Source organism: Gastrolobium bilobum, unplaced genomic scaffold, assembly GCF_033153095.1.
Source record: "Gastrolobium bilobum isolate Gb01-03AN ecotype WA unplaced genomic scaffold, APGP_CSIRO_Gbil_v1 utg966, whole genome shotgun sequence".
Taxonomy (NCBI): Eukaryota; Viridiplantae; Streptophyta; class Magnoliopsida; order Fabales; family Fabaceae; genus Gastrolobium; species Gastrolobium bilobum.
In genome coordinates, this window is record NW_026899514.1 from 623,365 (window position 1) to 648,101 (window position 24,737).

The window sequence follows — 24,737 nt, forward strand, 5'->3', positions numbered from 1 at the left end:
ATTAAATTGGGCCCTGTAATTTTTTTTGATGACTCAAAATATATATATTTTTTCCTCAAAAAATTTGTGTGTGCACTTGCACACACACAAGTCCGCCACTGCTTCGACCTATATCCCTGCTTTTAATATAAAAATATGGGAAAAACAAGTATCATGTTGTAAGACAATTCTCTTGTCATGTTATAGAGACAAGCAATGTGGGGTCCAACATTTCTAAAATAAAAAGAAAAGAAAAGAAAATGTGTAACGCCCGACCGCTTCAAGAATCAATGACTATCCCCACATACTAACACGAGACTTTTCAGTGTGCTTTTTTCTCACTCGCACACTTTCTGAGAAAACTTCCCAGAGGTCACTCATCCCAGAATTGCTCCAAGTCAAGCACGCTTAACTGTGGAGTTCTTCAAATCCGGGCTACCGAAAAGCAGATGCATCTTGTTAGTATAGGTAGTACCAATTAATTCTTATAAGTTATCCCAAACTGTGCAGCCTCATACCTGCACAGTCTTTGAAATCTCTCTCTTTCGGGTGTCGATTCGATTCATTCGTGCATGTAACCCCCCGCTAGAAGCCTGTCAGGAGCCGCTCCTTGTACGTGCCTCTTTGCACCGGCGATCACTCCCCGCCCTCGTCAGCGCTCGGGATGTTACATGCCCACCAGCTTCCGCCTGGTTCGTCCTCGAACCACACTGTACTGGAAGAGAGACCCTGCTCTGATACAACTTGTAACGCCCGACCGCTTCAAGAATCAATGACTATCCCCACATACTAACACGAGACTTTTCAGTGTGCTTTTTCCTCACTCGCACACTTCCCGGGAAAACTTCCCAGGAGGTCACCCATCCCAGAATTGCTCCAAGTCAAGTACGCTTAACTGTGGAGTTCTTCATTCCGAGCTACCGAAAAACAGATGCATCTTGTTAGTATAGGTAGTACCAATTAATTCTTATAAGCTATCCCAAACTGTGCAGCCTCATACCTGCACAGTCTTTGAAATCCCTCTCTTTCGGCTGTCGATTCGATTCATTCGTGCATGTAACCTCCTGCTGGAAGCCTATCACGAGCCGCTCCTTGTCCGTGCCTCTTTGCACCGACGATCGCTCCCTGCCCTCGTCAACGCTCGGGATGTTACAAAATGCAGCACAAATATCGATGTGTGTGTAAGAAACTCTAGTATTGTCATGCAACATGACAAATACAAAACCCTAAAAATATATATTATGTAATTACACACACCTAACCCTTCCCTGCTTTTTTTCTCGATCTTTCTTTCCATTTTGTCACTTGTTTGTTAGTTCTCCTTTTGTCATTTTTCAACATATCTCCGTTAACAAACTTCTTTCTTTTTCTGTTACACCCAACTGAATATTCCTTCTTTCTGTTTGTTTTCCCTAAGGTCTGTCATCAAAGCCATGCAAGGCAACAACACCTTCTTCCTTTTTTTGTTTCATCTATAATTTTATTTTATACTTGAATAGTAAATAAAGCTTAAAATATCTGAAGTTGCTTTTGAAAGAGACGTTTAGTCGATTTGTACATTACAAATAAAAATAAAAATGAAAAATAAAATAAAAAATCTCTATGAAAGAACCATCTCAATCATTTCCAGAAATTAGATGAGAGGAGTGGTTCAATTATTATCATTTATCTTTTTCCTTTTTTTAAATATATTATTGGTAGGTCAATTCCCCGACCCAATTTAAAATGAGGTGGTTGATATTTCCAACCTACTATTTAATGTCGAGATCACCCTCACTTTATTTTTGGCGGATTGAAGGTGGGTCAGCCAGTTTTGTCACCTCTAATTAACACTAACTACTATATCACCATGACTAAGTTACATAATCAACAAAAATCTAAGTTACTAGACTAAGGTTAGTAAAGATGGATTTAAATAACTCACAACTTCTTAGCAACCTGCATTGTTTAAAACAATAATAAAGAAAAATCATTTATTAGTTTCAACACTTGCTAAACCTTCAGGTTCCACCAGAAAGGACATGAAACCAATTACAAAGGACGTCATGTCAAACTTTGATTCAGCCACATTCGGGGAAAGGATTTGAGCAATCCTTCTTCAATCATTAGCATCCGAAGTAATGAATAAGATATTGGAATATATGTGGGATGCTTGACATTCCATCACAGACTGTGTAACTGATGTAATCGTTAATCTTTCGTTATAATTTGTATCAATTGGCAGTAACATACCAACCAACATCTTTCGTTATACCCTCTTTCCCTTTTTTAAACTTTACAAGTTGCTAATGATACTCTTTAAGTTCTTTCTCCAACTTTTCAATGAACTGACTTGTATGCTCAAGGGATTCCTCATAAACTATATTTCTCCAAGGCCTGAAATTTTAGGTTTTCAGGGTAAGTTAGAAACCATAAGATCCAAATGCTTTCTCAACAAAATATATTCCAGTTTAAAACTATGAATCGACACTTCAGAGTTTTTAAATCATCCACTCCATCAAAGCATGAATCCTTTCATTTCTCAAGGAAAAAAAAAGAAAAGAAAAGAGGGCAAGCTACTACATCTTTATATAATAGAGAATTAGTCCCTAGATAGAAAACATGAATTATAGCTTCAATTAGTAGCATGGATGAAGCCAACTAGAGGGTAGTCCTCTTAGGCTAAGAGTCTTAGCTAGCTGCAATATGTCTAGGCTACCCAGAGCAGTTTGCAAACTATCGTAGCTAACCATATTAATCAAATATGGTGAATATTCAACAAAACAAGCTTTATGTATATAATGATGTAAATCATTCCTATCAACATAGTTTAAGCTCATCAAGAAAAGATGATTGCTGCTATAACTTAAAAATCTTTATATTCTCAATGTGTTATCAGGAAGTCAAAGTCAAAGTCAAGTAGTTTTGTAAAAAATAATTGTGAGTGCCCTAATTTTAAATTTTAAATTTAACATATTAAGAAAAAAAAATAAGAAACTTTATTTACAAATAATGAATGCACATATGATTGAGTTAAATAGAATACATCCTCCCCAAATACCCGGCTGCAAATTCAAAGCATATATACAAAACCATTTCAATTTAAAATTTTAAGGTGTTGGGTGAAGACCTTTTTAATAGTTTATATTATTCTTTAACACTCTCTCTCATGCAAGAGTCCTTTCTACTTGAAGCGTGAATATTGCTAAGTCTCAATTTTTGATTTACCTTGTGATTATTTAATTCCACTAGACAATAGGAGGCGGTTAGGATCGAACTCGTGACTTGTGATCACTGAAGCTTTGATACCATTTAAAGAACCAATTTAACCCAAAATCTTAAATTATTAGGTGATGGCAATTTTAATAGTTTATTTTATTCTTTAACAGCATAACATCTTCCAGAAGCTGATCATTCAAACATACACCTAGCCAAGATGGGTAAATACTATAAAATTCATGACTCTAAAAATATTATTAGTCAGTAGTGACTAACATGTTGCTCTTCTTCTGCGCAAAAATATAATCGGAGAAACAAGTGAGAAGTAAAAGTAAAACATTATCATTGTTTATGTCAGTGGATTGTCACAAAGATATTGTACTAAACACATAAAACAAAATCATCAAATTGTATTCATCCATGCAATCCAATTAGTAAAATACCCAAACATAAACGTCATTTTATATGTCAACGCAAGCCGTGTTGAGTTGACTAAATTCATTCTAATTAGTGAGTTAAATAAGTTGGTCCGTCTAAATTTAAGAGTTAAGGAAAAAAAGAAGATATATTGTCACATTTTTAATGATTTGAGATTTTATACAATTATTATTAACGTAGTCAATTTCATTATATATAATGTCCTGTCCATAAAAGATTGAATGATAATAATAATAAAAAAAGTACATTAACATTGTAGCAAAATTAAATACTGAAAATGTTGCAATAATTCAATCAATAAACGAGTTTGGTGAATTGTTTGAAGAATAAATGTTAATCAGTTAATTAGTTAGTTTGATGATCCGCATAAATGGGTTTTGCATTGAAGGTCTCCGTGCAACATCACAATATGAAAATCATAAATGTCAAAGTTCAAGGCATTCCCTTGTTGCTATATCTATTGGCAAGCGCCAAAGCATTGCTTGTTATCTTCTTCGTCTTCGTCACCCGACGGGATACATCCGTCTTCACCGGACCCTCCGATACGTCGTTTAATCCGTCCATACACGTCCCCTCGTTGGTGATCGCCGCGCTCATCCACGTCAGCACGTTGCTCATCTGGAATCGGAACGAGCTGGTGCCATCACCGGCGCCAGAGGATCCTATCTGCCGCATCTGCTTCAGTGAGTCGCGGATTTGGTCGACGGCGTCGTCTAATTTCGAGAAGCAGTCATGGACCGCCTTGGCAGCGGGCGAGTTGTCGGCTTCGAGCGTGAGGTTGGAGAGGTAGGAGGCCGCGCTTTGGACCTTCAAGAGGCTAACGGCTATGGCGACACGAGCTAGCTGGCCAGGGTTCTGTTGGACAGCATTGGCGTGCCGAGAGAGGGAACTGTAGCAGACTTTCGGGTAGAGCGTGGTGTTGCAACTCGTCCGGATGAAATCAGTGTTGCCGTCACTGCTAGTGGTTCCGCCGTTTTCTACGACGGTGGCCGCTGAGAATGCGACTGCCAAGAAGACGAGGGATAGTATGAGATGGAGAGGCCGTTGGGATCTCATTTTTTGGTTTTGATTTTGATTTGGTTCCGTTGTGTTATGATTTGTCTGTTTGTGCAAGTGAGAGCGGTTTATATAGGCAACAGATTCGGGTGAAATTACTATATGTACGCTATCTTTGGCTGTAATAATGAGAATGCCATCATTCCTTTTTTGTCTAAAACTCTATTTAGCCTTCATGACGCGTGCAGAAAACTCTCCTATGACTTGTCAATAAGCACAGTTTTAACAGTTGAGTTGTAACACAGGGTGTATTTGCAAATATTGAAAATTTATTACATGATTGGTTACAAATTGTACTCTGTTATATAGTGCAATGAGTTGTACATATGTTACAGCCATCTAAATCTTTCTATTAATGTACATTTTGATCATAATGATAGAGATAAAAAAAAATTCATTTTTCATTTTTCCTTTTTTGATTTTTGAGTACATTCTTATTTTCATATTAGGAATACAGACCTTATTTGTAAATAATACCGACATTTGTTATAGAAAATATTCTGATATAGTGCCATGAGTTGTAAGTTTGTTACAGCCATATAGATTTTTTTTTTTAAATAAAGAAACTCTTTAGAAATTAAAGGGAGATTTTATTGTATTTTAATTTATCTGTATATTTTTTAATAGTTACAGCAACATCTACAATATCTTCATTTCAAACCAATTGAGAAATTGCAGACCAAGGAGTTGAACCCGGACCCGGAGTAGAAAGGGTGGGACGAACCACTACAGCACCATGTCTAAGTTATATAATCAACAAAAATCTAAGTTACTTGTTATCAAAAAAAAAAAAAAATCTAAGTTACTAAATAAAGATGGATTTAAATAATTCACAACTTCTTTTGGAACCATTGCTTAAAAGAATAATAAAGAAAAATCATTTCCTTCAGCTTCCACCAAAAAGGACATGAAACCTATTACGAAGGAAGTCATGTCTTGTCAAACTTTGTTTCAGCCACATTTGCATTGGCGGACCCAAAAATTATACGAAGGGTCGAAAATTTAACAAATCCAACTTATAGAATTTTAAATAAAATATAATTTAACAAGTATACTAAATTGATGAATTTAACATAAATTACTTCATTGCCATGTGCCATGTCAACAATGAAAAGTAGAAGAATCACAATCCTAAACCAAAAAACATGTACAGCGGTCTCAAGAGATGCACTCATTAAATAATTTTAATAACAAATATAATCACATAACTAAAATAAATCCAAAAAGAGGGAGAAGCTCGTAGAACCCAAATTAGGCAAGCACCTAAAACTAACATCATAAAGTTCCATAATGCCCACATCACTACAGACCCATATACTTCAGTTATCAAGCACCATAAAGCTAAACAAATAAATTCCAAAAATTATTGCAAACTATAATTATTTTATACCCATTTTTTTCTTTCACTTTATGTTGGTTTCTGAGCATTCGAACAACATGAAACTACAAAAAGATCAAAACTTTACAAAGAGAAAGTGAAAATACTCACAACAAGAAAATGGGTATCAAGTTTCTTTCTCATGCTAACAGATTTTCGGTATCAAATGAAGCAAAAGAAGGAGACTCAGAAAGTGAAGTCGAAAGCTTTGAACAAAAAGACTGTACCGATCATTAACAAGATGAAATCAATGCAACTCATTTCAGGTCCAAAGGGCACACACTACTAGTTTTGCTAAAGTAACCCACCAGTTATGAAAACTGAAATATACTATGTATTTTTTTGAGAATGTAGACATTTTTTTCAGATTTTAGAAGGGGACGGCTGCCCATGCACGCCCCCATGTAGGTCCGCCATTGCACATTCGGGGAAAGGGTTTGAGCAATTCTTCTTCAATCATTAGCATCCGAAGTAATGGGCCTTTTGACTTTAATAGTGTCATATTGATAATGTTTCACCGGAATAATTTCTTGGTCAAACATATTACCTATATAATGCATAACGATGCGGTACTGTGAAAAATATTTTAAAACGTGATACATATACAACCGGTCCTATGCATTTGTTCAAATCAGTCACATCATTGAAACGCATTACTCTCTCAATCGCGTCTATTGCAAAAATAATTGCAAAGGACGCGGTACTGCACCAACCGCGTGTCTAGGCAGAACGAAGACAATGTTTAACTAATATATAAAGGTAGTGCACCAACCTATATTTTGTTGTTGTTAGTAAACATGGGTAAAATATCATGTGAAAGTACTAATCAGTTCTTGTTATTTCATGGCAAACAGTGTACTAAAAAAAAAGGGAAGCACAGAGAGAGGTCAAAAAGCAATTTTTGAAAACTTTAGGAAGCTTGAACTAACCGAATTTCCAAGATGCTATATATATTGTATTTATCTCTTCACCCCAAGATGCTGATAAAAAGTTTACCAAAATAAAATAAAATAATAAGATGCAGATAAATATATTAAAATATGCTATTTTAATCCAAATTATTATATTTTATGCTAAGAAAAATAGTTACACAACAAATATCATGATTAGAGAGTGAGAGTTAAGGATTTTATTCATTTTTGATAAGGGACTAATATGAATATTTTGTATTGTAAGAGACGAAAGTGGAGATCGTATTTTTTGTTAAGGACCCAGAATGAACTTTACTCTTTTATTTGATATTTATATTATAAAAATACGGTCCCCACTTTCTTCCCTTACAATACAAAATATTCATATTAGTCCCTAACAAAAAAATAAGTAAAGTCCTTTTTGGATCCCTAACTCTCACTCTCTAATCATGATATTTGTTGTGTAACTATTTTTCTTAGCATAAAATATAATAATTTGGATTAAAATAACATATTTAAATATATTTACCTGCATCTTATTATTTTATTTTATTTTGGTAAACTTTTTATCAGCATCTTGGAAATTCGGTTAGTTCAAGCTTCCTAAAGTTTTCAAAAATTGCTTTTTGACCTCTCTCTCTGTGCTTCCCTTTTTTTTTTAGTACATTGTTTACTATGAAAGAAAAAGAACTGATTAGTACTTTCACGTTATATTTTACCAATGTTTAATAACAACAACAAAATATAGGTTGGTGCAGTACCCTTATATATCAGTTAAACATCATCTTTGTTCTGCTTAACACGCGATTGGTGCAGTATCGCGTCCCTTGCAATTATTTTTGCAATGAACGCTGTTGAGAGAGTAACACATTCCAGTGATGTGACTGATTTAAACAAATGCATAGGATGCGGTTGCATATGTATCACGTTTTAAAATGTTTCTCACAGTACCACGTCGTTATACATTATATAAGTAATATGTTTGATCAAGAAATTATTCCGGTCAAACATTATCAATATGACACTACTAAAGTCAAAACGCCGAAGTAATCAATAAGACATTGGAATATATGTAGGATGCTTGACATTCCATCACAGACTGTGTAACTGATGTAATCATTAACTGTTACAGTAGTGGAGCAGGAACTTGCACTCATTTATTCAGAAATCAAACCAGATAAGAGGTAGCAAAATAAGCCATATACATTGAGTCGAGTCCCAACAATACATGTATGATGACGTAACATGTATAAAAAGTCCTATTAGAAAAAACCAAAAGCAAATGTTGTTCTTCTTGCATGTTTTTTTTTTAGAGAATAAGATATCCTTTAAAACAAAACTGTTAGAAAGAATATATTTAAAATATCTTTATTATTTGTAAAAATCTATTTCTTTATTTCATTAGAATTTAGGTTAGGTTTGGGCTGAGCATTGTACTCTCCTAAATGAATTCAATATACAGATCTATTTTAATATATTTTTTTCGTCTCTTGTTTCTCTACATGGTATCTAGAGCCTAACGAGAGGAATCTTTGTCCACCTTTCGTATTTCTCTTTTCTATAATTTTAATATGGTAATAGGGAGATTCACTCACCATGAGGGATTGGCTTTCCTGTTTGTTCCATTTCTCTGTCTGCTTCTCTTAGCTTCTTCTTCTCATTCATGTCTTCCATCGAAGACCCAACCACCATAAACATCTAGCACCGGCCAGAACCATCTCTGCCTCTGCATAGCAGCAATTCTCGTCGTCCCTGTTCATCCGATCACCACCACAGTCCACCGTCGAAATTTTGTCCAACGACTTTTCGGCTGCCAACGACCACAGTTCGGATCGTCTTCCCCGCTCGCTAACCTTCGCACGCGCCAGCAAGGAGTCGCGCTTTTTTCTGCACATCAGCATTTCCCTCCGCACATGACAGCGCGTAAGACCTCCTTTCCGGTTGAATCTTGTTTCTTCCAGCTATTCTTTCTTCTTCTTCGGTGATTTATTATTTTTATTTTGATTTTCTTTTATGGCTTGTATTTGGCCAATTTCATTTTATTCCCAAATATGTTTGTGGTGTTATTCAAGTCTGATATGGCTTGTATTTATTTATTTTTGCCATTGTTTGGCTTTATTTTGGCCTCCCATTCAAGGGGAGCATTTATCTCAGTTGTTGCCTGGTCCACAGACAGTTACAGTGGCTCTGTTGGCTTGTATCCCAGTTGTAGCATTGTCTATATCAGTCCTTCCTTGGTTGATGTCTATCCCAGTCCTTCCTTGGTTGATGTCTATCCCAGCCTTCCTTGGCTGATGTCTATCTCAGCCCTCCTTGCTTGGCTGATGCCTACCCCAGCCCTTTCTTGGTTGATATCTTTTTCTTCCTTTGCTGATGTCCATCCCAGCACCATCTCTTTACAAGCTCTTCAAATTGATGCTCATTCCAATTGATTTGTTGTCGATTTCTCTGGCTTATATTCCGTGAAGCTTCGTTTTAGTCTTATTTCTTCCCAAGATGAAGTGTCGCTCCATCTTGAGGGGGAGCACCGTCCATGTTCATTTTAGCACATTGCATGATTTTCGTTCCTCATTCAGTAAGAGATTTATTTTGATGTTATATTTCTTAGTCTTTCTTGTTCAAGCTTGTTGCTTATGATCTATACCTTTCAGCTTGAGAGAGAGTGTTGGAAAGAATATCTTTAGAATATCTTTATTATTTGTAAAGATCTATTTCCTTATTTCATTAGGATTTAGGTTAGGTCTGGGCTAAGCCTATTAGTGTTTCTTTACATATTATACTATTCTGAATGAATTCAATGTATAAATTTATTTTAATGTTCCTTTTGTCTCTTGTTTCTCTACAGAAACCACTCAAACACCTAGACAAAGGCATATAAGTGAGTAAAGCTTCCAAAATCTATCAAGATATCCAACAACGAAACCTGACTAATATAACCTCTAGTCAAATAAGGAATTTAATGAGAAATTCAGGGAAAATGAGAGAACTTCAGTTGTTCCGGCGGATCAGAGACACAAATATATCAGGGGAAATATGCTAATGATATAATATGTTAATAGCACCGTCATTTCAAAATATAATCCAATGTAAAACAATGAATCAGCACTTTGTAGTCACCAATCATTTCATTTCTCCGAAAACAAACACGCGGCTCACTATTACATGCATATGTAAATAAAAGAGAATTAGTCCTAGATAGAATATAAAAGGGAAAAGTGTATGTCATTTTAAATGATATAAATTAAGTCATTTCATAAATACAAAGAGATGTGAGTCTTACTAAAAAATAATAAAGACAAAAAAAATAAAAGTGTGATCTCGCCTTTTTGTATTTATAAAATGACACATCTTATGTCATTTAAAATAAGATACACTTTTCCCAAAACAAAAATAACTTCAATTCACTAGCGTGCATGAGGCCAGCCAGAGGGTAGTTCTCTTAGCTGCAATATGTTAAAACATAAATCCATAGCAGCCAACAAACTATCATAGCAAACCATATCCACCATATTTAATAAATGAGCATTATGAAATGCTGCTGATTAATATTTAAAAACTATATAAAAATGTAAATTATTCCTATCAATGTAGTTTAAGCTCATCAAGAGAGGATGATTAGTGAATAACATATATGCTGCTCTTTTTCTGCGCAAAAATATAAGGGGTTTGTTTTTCTCATGTTGTATGAGAAAACAAACTCTTCCTCTATGATGCACGGACACGGACACGGACACGACACGACACGCCGACACGTTAATTATAAAAAATGTCATATTTCGACACGTTGGGACACGTTTTGATATTAAATAAAAATTTTAATATATATAATATAATTTATATTTAATACATATAAGAGTCCATAATAAGTCATATAACCAATCAAATATTTAAATTTCATAACATAAATATAAATAATTTTTCGTACTTTGTTAATTTTAAAAATTTTATAAATTATTTCTTTTATATTTAGTTAACAAAATAAAATTAAGAATTTAAAAAAAAAAAAAAAAAAAACGTGTCCGAGCGTTGACCGCGTGTCAAAAAAACGTGTCGGAGAGTTGACCGCGTGTCCCCAAATGTTGACTGCGTGTCGGAGCGTGTCCGTGTCGGACAAATTTTTTTTGAAGTAGCGTATCCGTGCTTTGAAGCTCTTCCTACACACACCATAAAAAGGAGTGTCACTCATTTTTTTATTTTTTATTTTTTTAAAATAAGTGGGCTTCACATTTGATGTATCTATGACAAGAGATTAAAATTCTCCTACAACATAAAATTTATTTTTCTCAAAATATAATGGAAGAAACAAGTGAGAAGTAGAAGTAAAATATGACCATTCACACAGATATTATACTAAACATAAAGAGAGCAAAATCATTAAGTTAAGGATATACTTCGAATAGATTATACTCATCCATTCAATAGTAAATACAAATATCATTTTAGACGAACTCACAAAACAACGAATGAATGCAAATCAACAATTCAATCCTCCCTCTAATTTGTTCGAGTTAGTGAATTAAATAAGTTGGTCCATCTAAATTTAAAAGTTAAGATAAAAAGAAAGATATGTTGTCACATTTTTAATGATTTGAGATGTTATGCAATTATTAATGTAGTCAATTTTATTATAGGGTTTATTTTTTCTAGAGTCAATGTAGATAAGTTATCTACGTTGAGTCCAAAATAACGTCGTTTTATGACGAAAATCAAAGTATTTTTGTAATTATAATTTATTCCAGTGTTATAATAATCTTTCTTATTATAATTTTTTAATCTTTCAACCCAAAACGACGTCGTTTTATAAGTAAATGTAGATAACTTATCTGCACTCAATGCAGAAATATTAAATCCTATATTATTTTGTTTTTTTTTCACTCATGATTTATCTCTTTTTTCATTTAAATTCACGCAACTTTACATCATTTGAAATGACACACACTTTTCTCGTATTATATATACCTTTATTATATATAGTTTCCTGTCCAAACAAGATTGAATGATAATAATAATAAAAAAAATACATTAACATCGTACCAAAATTAAATCCTGAAAATGTTGCATTAATTCAATCAATAAACGAGTTTGGTGAATTGCTTGAAAAATAAATGTTAATCAGTTAGTTAGTTTGATCATCGTTGTAAATGTTAATCTTCTGTGCAACATCACATAAGACTGAAGAATCTGAAACTTCAAGGCATTCCCTTGTTGCTATAGCTATTGGCAAGCGCCAAAGCATTGCTTGTTATCTTCTTCACCTTCGTCACCCGTCGGGATACATCCGTCTTCACCGGACCCTCCGATACGTCGTTTAATCCGTCCATACACGTCTCCTCGTTGGTGATCGCCGCGCTCATCCAAGTCTGCACGTTGCTCATCTGGAATTGGAACGAGCTGGTGCCATCGCCGGCGCCTGAGGATCCTATTTGCCGCATCTGCTCCAGTGAGTCGCGGATTTGGTCGACGGCGTCGTCTAATTTCGAGAAGCAGTCATGGACCGCCTTGGCGGCGGGCGAGTTGTCGGCTTCGAGCGTGAGGTTGGAGAGGTAGGAGGCCGTGCTTTGGACCTTCACGAGGCTAACGGCTATGGCGACGCGAGCCAGCTGGCTAGGGTTCTGTTGGACATCATTGGCGTGCCGAGAGAGGGAACTGTAGCAGACTTTCGGGTAGAGCGTGGTGTTGCAACTCGTGCGGATGAAATCAATGTTGGCGTCACTGCCGGTGGTTCCGCCGTTTTCTACGGCGGTGGCCGCTGAGAATGCGGCTGCCAAGAAGACGAGGGATAGTAGGAGATGGAGAGGTCGTAGGATTCTCATTTTTTGGTTTGGGTTTGGTTCCGTTGTGTTACGATTTGTCTGTTTGTGCAAGTGAGAGCGGTTTATGTAGGCAACAGATTCGCCTGAATTTACAATATGTACGCTATCTTTGGCTGTAACAACGAGAATGCCATCCTACCTTTTCTGTTTGAAATTACTATTAATTATCAGTTATTTTTAGAAAAATATCATGCAGTTTAAAATTTAACAACGGGAATTTCTAAACTTACAAGTTTTGCCTAGTCTAAATTTAGCCTGCAGTACGCGTACAGAAAATTCTCACGGTTTATGAAGATTGAGTTGTTATACGCCGTAAATATTGAAGACTTTATATGATTTGTTACAAACAATATTCTGTTATATAGTGCAATGAGATGTAGGTTTGTTAAAGCCAACTAGATCGTTCTATTAAAGTATATTATTATTATAGTAATAGAGATCAAAAAATTAATATTTCATTTCTCCTTTTTCATTGTTGAGTATATTCTTGTTTCATATTAGGAACGAAGACCTTATTTGCAAATATAGAAGATATTTTATACGATTTGTTTCAATGCCATGAGTTGCAAGTTTGTTACAGCCATATAAATTAAAAAAAAAAAAAAAAAACTCTATTGAAATTAAAGGGAGATTTTATCCTATTTTAATTTAAAAAAAATATTTGTTATTTTAAATGACATAAAATTATATCATTTTAAGAGAGTGATAGACACAAAATAATTTTTTTTATTTAAAATTTAAATTAAAAAATAACCACCCACTTTCTCTCTCGTGATTTTCATTTTTTGTGTCTATCTCTCTTAAAATGACATAACTTGTGTCATTTAAAATGACAAACACCAAACCCATTTAATTTATCGGTATATTTTTTAATAGTTACATCAACATCTACAATATCTTCGTTCCAAACCAATGAAGAAATTGCAGACCAGGGAGTTGAACCCGGACCGGAGTAGAAAGAGAGGGACGCTAACCACAACAGCACAATGTCTAAGTTACATAATTAACAAAAATCTAAGTTACTAGAATAGGGTTAATAAAGATGTATTTAAATAATTCACAACTTCATTGTAACCATTGTTTAAAATAATAATAAAGAAACCTATTACAAAGGAAGTCATGTCATGTGAACTGTGTTTCAGTCACTTTCGGTGAAAGGGTTTGAGCAATCCTTCTTCAATCAGTAACATCCGAAGTAATGAACAAGACCTTGGAATAGAATATGTGGGATGCTTGACATTTCATCACGCACAGACTGTGTAACTGATGTAATCGTTATAGCATGGGAGAAGGACTGCAGAGGAACATGCATTCATCTGTTCAGAAATCAAACCAGATAAGTGGTAGCAAAATATACATTTTGTCCCATCAATACATGTATAATGAGGTAACATTTATAAAAAGTCCCATTAGAAAAAACGAAAAGCAAATGCTCTTCTTCTTGTGTTTTTTTTTTTTTTAGAGAATAAGATATCCTTCAAAAGAAACCACCAAAAAACCTAAAAAAATAAAAATGAAAAATAAAAAATAAAAAAATCAAGAGAGCAAAGCTTCAAAAATAAATCAACATATCCAACAAAGAAACCCCACCAATATAGCCACTATCCAAACAGGTAATTCAATGTCAACAGCACCGTCATCTTAAAACGATATGTTATTGCATATAAGTCAAGACATAATGTGCAGCCTTTTCCTTTGTAATATTAGGCTTTCATGCCTAACATATAGACAACTTGACATCTCTTGCAAAACTTATACCACTTCAAGAAAGATAAAAATGTCGGATCTTACATTGCTCAAGAGCCAATTGGATGTCCGAGCCTAATGTATGTGACATTTGTGTCCAGCAAAGATAGTATCATGCTTCCTCAATGCCTGACATAAAAAACCACAATTTTACAATGTGTCTGACCAAATGCACCATTGGAGCAATATGCAGCTTAAAACTTTAATATTTTAGACATTTTCCATTTATTCTCATTATTTCTGCTTTTACTTATGCTTTTCTATTAAGCAGTGTGTAATCGCATTGTTACATAAACCCTACTTGATAGGCTCTGCCACACTTTCAAAACATCAGTTGAATCACAAGTTAATATAAAGGTTATGACATATTCTAAAGAAGGACAGAAAGAAGCAAGAAAACAATTTTTCTTACGAAATATTTATTTCTAAATCAAGCTTCATTAACATCAATTGGATATAACAGTAATATACCAACCAACAATTTTCGTTGTACCCTCTCTGCCTTTTTTAAACTTTGCAAGGTGCTGATGATACTCTTCAAGTTCTTTCTCCAACTTTTCAATGAACTGGCTTGTATGCTCAAGGGACTGCTCATACTTATATTTCTCCAAGGCCTGAAAATTTTAAGTTTTCATACTAAGTTAAAAACCATGAGCTTTATGCTAAAAGAATAGGAGGGGATGCTTTCTCAGCAAAATATAATCCAGGTAAACAATGAATCAGCACTTTGTAGTCACCAATCATTTCATTTCTCCGAAAACAATCACAGGGCTTACTAATTGATGGGCCTAAAAATTAGTGGGTCAGTTAGTTAGTTATTATAGAATATTCTAGTGAGTAGGATAAAAGGTGAGTGAGTTTGTGTAGTAGGTATGCATGAATTCAGTATTGGTTTAGTGGGGAAATTGTGAGACCTCTAGGGAACTCTTGAGCCTAGGTCTGTTGGTTTGAGGGGGAGTTGAGGTTTCTTGGGGTTTATTTTCTGCTTATTAGTGTATATAAAAAGAGGCATGGCCTCCATTATCTCTATAATTTCAGTGTTATTTTTCTGGTTGCATCAATTTGGTATCAGAGCGCGTCCGATCTAGGGGGTGCTTCTAGTCCAGATCTAGAAGAAAAAATAAAAATAAAAAATGGTAGGAATTAGTGAGCGTAGGGAAGGTTTAGAAAAAATGATGACGGTGTTGGATGAAACAATTGAGTGGTTGAGAACACGGAGACTGGAAAATGAGAAGATGAAGTCGCTGCGTTTTAGAAATGAAGAAGAAGAAAACCAAAAAAAGAAAAGAAAAGGCAGCAACAAGGAAAGGAGAAAAAAGGAGAAAAAGGCACAATCAGAAGAGGGAAGGATAGAAAGAGCAGAAGAAGAAGGAAATGCAAAAGGAGAAAAAGAAGAACACAACGCAGCAGAAATAGGACAGCAACTACAAACACCAGAACATGACGAAGAAAATGTAGATCGGAAAACCAAAGAAGGAGTGGACAACGTTATCATTGCAAAAGAGGGAAAAAATAGAGATGCAGAAGAAATTTCAGTAGGTGAAGATGCAGAAAAAGAAAAGGTTGAAGAAGATCAAAACAGATCGAGATTTAGGGAAATCCGAAACAAAGAAAGCTGAAACAGAAAAAAATGAAAAAATAGTTGAAGACGAAGGAGGAGAGAAAGAATATGGAGACAAGACAAGGCGAAGTTACATCGCCATGGCCAACCCGGCCTGGGTTACGTCTCTGTGAATCAAACAAAGGCTATCAAGCTGACAGTGGAAGAAAGGGAACAGATCTTAGGTCGAATTGGGATGATGGTGGGTCGAACAGGATTGAGCCTGGAAGAGAAAGTGGGTTTCTGATACTACCTTTGTTATCCAATAAAGAAAACCAGAATGGGTTGCAGGTGATTGGGCGAACAGACCCAAATGTTTCGCCCCAAAATGGGGTAATTCAAGTAACCAGTGAAAGACGAAACACAAGTGGACTGGACTCACGAAATACAATTCCAACAAAATGACCCAAATCATATCAAGTTAGCTGGGTCAAGGAATTCTGATCTCACAAATGCAGAAACCTTCGACAAAACAAATTGGGTTGGACGAAACCCTGACGGAAATGGAAGGGCGAAGCAAGGTTCAGACAGTTGTTGCCGAAGTTCGAAAGGCCATCACCAGAAGAGAGGAACAACCGACGATGGCAGAATCCGCATCTACAACTGATGCTGTTGGGGAATGGTGAAGCTATTTCAGAAGGAGAAAAAGACTATGGGGCGAGATTCAGATGACTTTCATCGGAGGAGTTCAACGACAAACAATGGCGAAATCTTTTAGGTTCAGAGCACCCTTCTCACTGAATCTGGATGAAGGCAGAATGGTGGAACAAGAGAGACAGAACTTACAAATAATGGTGCAAGAAGAAGAGGGGATAATACATGGCTGGAATTTCATGTCAAGGCACTCTGTTTTTTGGCCAGAAACACCACAACAAACAGAGATCGGGGACAACAAGGTTATACTCTGTTTTGTGACCAAAAATGCCAATAGTGGGCAACAAGGGAACAACAATTGGTAAGGTTGCAGCAGCACCCAACGACAGTTCTTCGACTTCAAGCATAACTTGGTTTATAAGCTTAAAACAATGGGATCCGGGTGGAGATTGGTTCATGTCACCCACCTTGAGGACAAGGTGAATTTTAGAGGGGGGAATATTGACGGGCCTAAAAATTAGTGGTCAGTTAGTTAGTTATTGTAGAATATTCTAATGAGTAGGATAAAAGGTGAGTGAGTGTATGTAGTGAGGTATGCATGAATTCAGTATTGGTTTAGTGGGAAAGTTTGGAGACCTCTAAGGAACTCTTGAACCTAGGTCTGTCGGTTTGAGGGGGAGTTGAGGTTTCTTGGGATTTATTTTCTGCATATTAGTGTATGTAAAAAGAGGCATGGCCTCCATTATCTCTATAATTTCAGTGTTATTTGTCTGGTTCCATCACTAATACATGTATATGTAAATAAAAGAGAACTAGTCTCTAGATACAAAGCATAAATAGCCTCAATTCACTGCATGAGGCCAGCCAGACGGTACTTCTCTTAGCTGCAATATGTTAAAACATAAATCCATAGCAGCCCACAAACTATCATAGCTAACCATATTCACCATATTTAATAAATGAGCATTATGATATGCTGCTGATTAATATTTAAAAACTATATAAAGATGTAAATCATTCCTATCAATGTAGTTTAAGCTGATCAAGAGAAGACGGTTCCCGTTATAACATGAATTTTTTTTATTTGAATGATTTAGAACCTGGTATAATCTCAAACCCTTATGATCCTGCCATTCTTGACAACTGCCCAACCCTCAAGTAGATTATTTCTACACTTTCAAATACCCAAGAGAAAGGGAGAAACAAGAAGTACCGAGTTCTGATGGCAGGAAAAGATAGGAATAGTTCAATATTGTTAGAATATTACAAAGTATTTTAGAGGGAGAGAATGAAGCATAATAAATTAGGTTGATTTATGTTATGTTAGGGACAATTGTATTACCTTATTTTTACGGATCTTATTTTGTTAGGAACCTTATCATATCCTTATGGATTTTATCTTATCTTTAGGAAGTTATTTGTTCCCTTATTTAATTAGGATTAGGAGTCTAGTATCAGTATATATAGGACTATTGAGTTGGTATTTTGTATCACATAATACATATATCAATTTAATATCATATTATTCCGAGTTGCTATTCTCATTTTCTCCTTCTTTACCTAAACCCTAGAATTTCAACAAAAAAATAACATTATATATATAGACTCAGAATCCTTTGACACCAAATTTTAGCCATTGAATTCCGTAATCTAGCTTTCATAATTTATTGGATCACACTTATTAATTCCCAATAAATTATAACCGTTAGATTGGCGGAAATCAACGGTTCAAATATAGTTTGACACCGGTGTTAAAGGAATATATATATATATATATATATATATATGAGGTAGGATCATTTGACACCAGTGTCAAATTTGAAATTTGACACCTCATCTGAGAGTCATTAGATCAAAAAAATCAATGGTGTCACATGCTTACAAATCAGAGTCATTGATCTTTTTTGATCTAACGGCTATCAGACAAGGTGTCAAATTTCAAATTTGATACCGGTGTCAAAGGATTCTGCCTCTATATATATTCAAAGGATCCTGCCTCTCTCTCTCTCTCTATATATATATAGAGAGAGAGAGAGAGGCAGGATCCTTTGAATATATATAGAGGCAGAATCCTTTGACACCTCATCTGATAGCCGTTAGATCAAAAAAGATCAATGATGTCACATGCTTACAAATCAGAGTCGTTGATCTTTTTTAATCTAACGACTCTCAGATGAGGTATCAAATTTCAAATTTGACACTGGTGTTAAAGGATCCTACCTCATATATATATATATATTCCCAAATACATTTGACCAATGAATATCTAACACAAAGTTGAACTTACCTTCACTTTTGATAAAGTATTAGAAGGTGACATTACTTTTGGCTGTACATAGTTCTTTCCACGGTAAAAAATGATAGTATTATTGGGCTTGATGTCAATCACAATGCCTTTGCTCAGCCGAGCAAGCTCTTCTGCATATTCATGAACCTGTCCTGGTTTGCAAGGCTTGCAGATAACCTTTACGGTCTCATGATTCTTCCAGTGGAGATGCATGTTTAGAACTACCCCACCAAACACTCCTCGTCTCCCAACTGGAACATAGTGCTTCTTTTTCTCACCAGTGCGCTTCAGGTAATGCCTCTCCTCTTCAGTTAAAATTTCAGGATCAAATGTTTCTGCTGGGGGTTTTGGTACATCAAATTTCCTTAGCTTCTCAATCAACCATGTTTCCTTTCGCTTGGCCTATAAGTTAACCACATGCAGCAACTTTACGGTTATATTCATTGCCCATACAACAAAGAGATGTCGCAGCAATTTCATTCAGGGATTATCAGAACAATGCCCATACAATTATTAGAAAACTGGGGAATGTCGAAAACATAGATGATAAAATATTAAGAGTACGTACCCGAAAGGGAATAAAAATTCATGAAAGTAAATCAACAATAACGACAAACAAACAGCTGAAGCAAGGTAAAAGCTGCAGCTACAAGAATTAAAGCTTTGAACTAGAAATTGCAGTTACAATGAAGTCCAACCTTTTCAAGCTTATATCTAATTCTAACTTCTGGATTTGGGGAATTCATCTTTTTTTTGGCCTTCAGACGATAGAATCTGAGCTCATTCAGCTTAGCCTTTTTAGACATTTTAACTGTTTTCTTCTTCTGGCTCTTAGCAGAATTAATATCATCGGGCTTATCCAGGGAGAACCGTACAACATCATTGTCAGTCTTTAGCTCAACTGATGCATTACTTATGTATCTGGCAGATAGCCAGTTTCCCAGAATACCATGGCTTCCAACAATATTTGATATCTGCATTAAAAGAAAACCTGATGAAGATACAGAGGGCACTCTTGAAAGATACCTTGGTGTCCGGTATGTTCTTGGATGCATGCAGTGATGAGGAGTAAAAGATCGGAAATATGAAGTTGCAGTAGGGTACAATGCAACAGTTGGAACATCTTCGACTAGATAGCATAACCAGTATAAGCTATCTCTGCATAGCAAGAATATAAATCTGTATTCAGGAATCAGGAGCACTATAAAAAGAGCAGGAACTATGACACATATCGTTCACAACAATCTCATAAAAGAAAATCAGCAAAGCAAATTAACTGCATAATGGAGAAATACTGTGTTTTACTACTTTAGTCTCAACATCTAGGAGGGACACTTCCGCCTTCCCCTTGAAGACAATGGAGACACAAACCTCTTTTACTGTTTGATAAGATGCATATTTTATCTGTTAATACAATTTAAAAAGGCTACAGACCTGTCAAGTGTTAGCAACAGCAAAAGGAAATGCATGAGCATTAGATTGTATCTTTTACAAAGTATACATTTTATTGTGTGATTTACATTATATAGCTATCTTTAACTTTTGGTTTACAGAAGTAAGTTGAGAAGATACGAAGCTTATTCAGGAGCAGCCCTACATATCTTGAACCCTAATAATGAGCAAAGTAGCAAACATAAGAAGCAAAAGTTTTTTTTACCCCTTAGCAAGCAGGTATACAATGCAAAGATAACACCAACCAAGAAACAGCAATAATTACTGAACAAATGAACAGACACAAACAGAGAAAGAGAGAAATACAAATCACATAAAAGAGATGCTTTATTTGAGCAACAAAAATGAACCTCTTAAATGTGCAGGAAAACCCATGTCTTGCTCCTCTGACTGAAACTACCGAAAACATAAAAGTCCAAAATCCAGCTGAAAAATCATAAAAGAAAAAAGGATAAGGAAAAAAAACAAAGGATAAAAAGAATGGGTTGAATCAAAGAGAGTAGATGCAACGCCTGTGTCGACCCAGCTTGTTACACGTTATGATTTTTGAGCAGTAAAAAGAAAATTAAGGAATTCCCATCATGCACAGATAATGGTATTTAAATATTTAAAGCATAAATTTAAGAAGTATAATACTTCGTATGGAACAGAATACTACATAATGCACAAAATTCAGAGAGCAACACTGCGTGTAGGCCTAAATATGTGCATCTCTTTAGGGAGCTGAATGCTATGCAAGAGGACTCATATGAGTCTTATTTATTATTATGGAAAGGAGCCATGGTCAAGTCTCTTTCCATTGATATACACAACCAATAAATATTTAGCCTAATTGACTTCATGGTCATATAGCAATTTGGGGAAATAAAGCATGTTAAATCTCAACAATAAAAACACACTGGCAGCACTGATTACTTTTAAAACTGGGAATTATTGCATCTCTCAAAAATTACAAGGTTTGGATATATTAAACTAGACATCCTAAGCTTTCCAACAAGATATCATTTAACATTTAGACAAGTGTAGGCTTAGATATTGAATTAACAAGAAGCTGACCGAAGCTGGGTCTGCAGCCAAGACAACCATCTTCCTAAGGGAACTGGGAACAACACATTTACTAAAAAATCCTGAAATTTTGATATGTTATAGAGGGCTTCTCAAGCTTTCCAATGATATATTGTTTGTGATTTTTGGGCAACTACGAACTGAAATATTAATTTTTGAAGGCAGCTGTTTTGATCAGCAAAATTACAGAAAATTCCGTAGGTGTGTAAATATTTCTGTATACGAAATCCCTAGCTACATTCCCTCCAATTTTCCTGAATTGGAGTATTCTTCATTAATTTTCCATCCAGCCTAAATACACAAAAAATTGGCTCTCTATAACTTGGGTTATAGATGCTTATCAAAGATGAGATTAATTGTGAACAGGCCTTGCACCATGAACAAATTCAATGAAAAGTGCCATGGATTATTCTTTACTAATTAAGCTTCTAAAGTATTTTAATTATATGGAGCTGTTACAGTAGAAGCCTCGCAGAGGGCTGAACAACTGAATACAAATGACTTAGGCAGTGGCTCCTGATTTCATTTGAAAGAGAAAATTGGAAAAAAAATATATATGTATCTTTTTAGAATAAATGAAATTTGGTCTGCAAAAACAGTCAAGTTATTCAATATATTTATGCACATGGACAGCCGAAACTAATACGATTACATCCTTTACATCTGTCAAAAAACAATTATCCTTGACCTTAAGTTAATTGAGTGAATTATAATAGTCTAAACATATTCAGTTTACCCCATGATAATGGCAAGAATAAGTAAACAAATAATCATTAATCAAAAACTAAATTATAATATTTATAAGTTTGTATAGCATTAAATTAAAAGACTGAATTATAAATTTTATAAATTGGGAGAAAAGTAAAGGTCAGATGCTAAATTACATGCTTGGCTATGAATGGGTGTCTACATATCCTCGACGTGTAATTAGGAAGTCAAACTTTTGGTAAAAAAGTATTTGTGAGTGGGTTAATCTAAAATTTTTAATTTAATATGTTAAAAAAAAAAAAAAACTTTATTTACGAAGAATGAATGCATATAAGATCTTGTTGAATAGAATACATCCTCCCAAAATACACGGCTCCAAATTCAAACCAGAACAATAATCAAAAGCTGATCATTCAAACATACACCGCACACGGCCAAGATGGGCAAATGCTATGAAATCCACGACTCAAAAATGTTACTAGTTATTAATCAAGTACATGCTGCTCTTTTTTCTGCAGCAAAAATATGATCAGAGTAAAGAGTTGGAACATCATCATTCTTTATATCAGTGGATTGTCACAAAGATATTGCACTAAACACAACGAGAGAAAAATCACTCAGTTCAGGACATACTTCGAACAGATTGTATTCCTCCATGCAATACAAATTAGTCGAAAAAAAACAAATAAAAAAAATATCAAATACTAATAATTTGTTTGAAAACTATTCTATTTTTCTTTTCCTGTTGTAACTTCTAGCCATGAACCGAAGGAATAGGAGACCCTTTTCAAATAAAAAAAAGGCACAATAAATATATATCGAAATGGAGGAGTTACTGTGGAACTCAACAACAGTAATCTATTCCTTTCAAAGATTTATTAACGATGGTCCCTTGCAGAGATTCGAGATCGCCACCTCTTGAAGCATTTTTATTCCGCAATCATTTTAATCAAAACAACAAGAAGATTTTACAGATTCTGGTCATGGATTAGCAACAAATTGAAAAAAAAAAAAAAATTGTACAGAGTCACAGATATTTGGAAGAAATTAACAATAACAGAGTAACAGAAATCAGAAGCGAGGGAGAGTGAGGGGCACCTGCTCGCGGTGGGAATGAGTCTCTTTGCAGTGCTCGTGCTCGGTGCTGGTTCGTCATTTTTCACTCCTTCTTGTAAATGTTATATATGTCTGATTTATTACTCATTTTTTTCATGAGAAGTTTGTAATTTTAGATCACATAATTTTGTGTTGTTTTTAATAAAATTATGTTGTTTTGATGTATTTTTTTTATAAAATTAAAAAAAAAGAGTGGAGGAGAAAAAATATAAAAACACTAAAAATGATATAATTTCATTAAAGTTAATATAAAATTATATCATTTGGAATGATAAACCTTTTTTTCTTTTTTTTATAGGATAAATTATATTCCACCACCACCTCCTACTTTGAGTGTTTTTTAAAAAGTCACATTGTAGTTTCAATTCAATCAATTAAACCTCTTCAACTTTCAAATTGTAACAATTAAGCATATTTATTAATTTTAAGACCAAAATATTTCAAATTGTAATTTTAACTTGTCGTTCATCACCGTTCCGTTGACCTTTGGTCATTGCGTGCCATACCTTCAACTTTCCTAATTTCTCGTTGTTGTCAAACTTCAGTCACCCTCGCCAAAAATATATCCAAAAAAATGTTAATCCTAACGTGTTATATTGCCAAAAAAATTGAAAGAGATAACAACCAAATTATCTTTTTTTTTTGGACAATAACATGAAATTAAAAAACAAAGAACAGATAAAAAGAAAAACAATTAGGCATTACGCCTTGACCAGCAAATACCAATGATGTCACTATATAGTCTTCCTAAGCAACCACGAGGAGGCTCTTCAAAAGTTTGAACTGTCCAAGAGAATCCATACGCGTAAGAGGCTAGCCAGTCAGCCACCCCATTTCCTTCACGATGAATGTGTGGGATATGGAACTGCCAATTAAGTTGCAGCATGCATATAATGCGTTGAACCAATGTTGCAGATGGATGATTTTGAAGACACCTCTTAGTTATCAAATGTTGTGCTGTGAGTGAATCTCCTTCCAACCAAACTTTCACATATCATTTATTCCAAGCCAACTGAAGACCTTCCAAGCAAGCCCACAACTCAGCTTGTAGAACCGTTCCTGAACCTAAGTTCCTGCAAAATCCCATAATCCATGCTCCTGAAGCGTCACGCAGCACTCCTCCGCACCTTGTCCTAAGGCCATTATCCAAGCTAGACCCGTCAACATTAAGTTTGACCCAGTCCTATGGAGGGTGAGACCACGCTATCAGTTTGTCTTCGTGACTTCTCCCCTGGAGATTTAAACCATTCAAAGCAGCTGCTGCTAGGTCCACATTATTTTGTAGGCTAAGGCTATGCGGCTAATTTCATATGCATTCTGATCCTTTCCTTCAAAGACCCAAGCATTTCTACTTTTCCAGATAATCCATGAAAGAATTCCAAAAAGAAGAGACCAA

At 35.0% G+C, this 24,737-nt stretch overlaps 3 protein-coding genes across 7 annotated transcripts; all 3 read right to left on the reverse strand.

Annotated features, from left to right (window-relative positions):
- Positions 1–4,047: 4,047 nt before the first annotated feature.
- LOC133290850 (21 kDa protein-like) lies at positions 4,048–4,671 on the reverse strand. Its single transcript, XM_061488978.1, has one exon. The coding sequence runs from the start codon at positions 4,669–4,671 to the stop codon at positions 4,048–4,050; it is 624 nt and encodes a 207-aa protein (XP_061344962.1).
- Positions 4,672–12,149: 7,478 nt separating this feature from the next.
- On the reverse strand, positions 12,150–12,773 carry LOC133290849 (21 kDa protein-like). Its single transcript, XM_061488976.1, has one exon. It carries the CDS (start codon positions 12,771–12,773, stop codon positions 12,150–12,152), a length of 624 nt encoding a protein of 207 aa, XP_061344960.1.
- Positions 12,774–13,654: 881 nt separating this feature from the next.
- On the reverse strand, positions 13,655–23,406 carry LOC133290845 (uncharacterized CRM domain-containing protein At3g25440, chloroplastic). 5 transcript variants are annotated; one of them, XM_061488969.1, is made up of 7 exons: positions 23,324–23,396; positions 20,803–20,878; positions 19,699–20,179; positions 19,001–19,402; positions 14,995–15,133; positions 14,565–14,648; positions 13,655–14,067 (listed from the first exon to the last, which is right to left on the reverse strand). In XM_061488969.1, exons 1-6 carry the CDS (start codon positions 23,379–23,381, stop codon positions 14,632–14,634), a joined length of 1,173 nt encoding a protein of 390 aa, XP_061344953.1. In that variant the 5' UTR covers positions 23,382–23,396; the 3' UTR covers positions 13,655–14,067; positions 14,565–14,631. The 5 variants fall into 5 exon arrangements, with proteins under 5 accessions (XP_061344953.1, XP_061344955.1, XP_061344954.1 ...); XM_061488971.1 differs by having other exon boundaries at positions 14,991–15,133; XM_061488970.1 differs by having other exon boundaries at positions 13,655–14,089; positions 14,991–15,133.
- Positions 23,407–24,737: the final 1,331 nt, after the last annotated feature.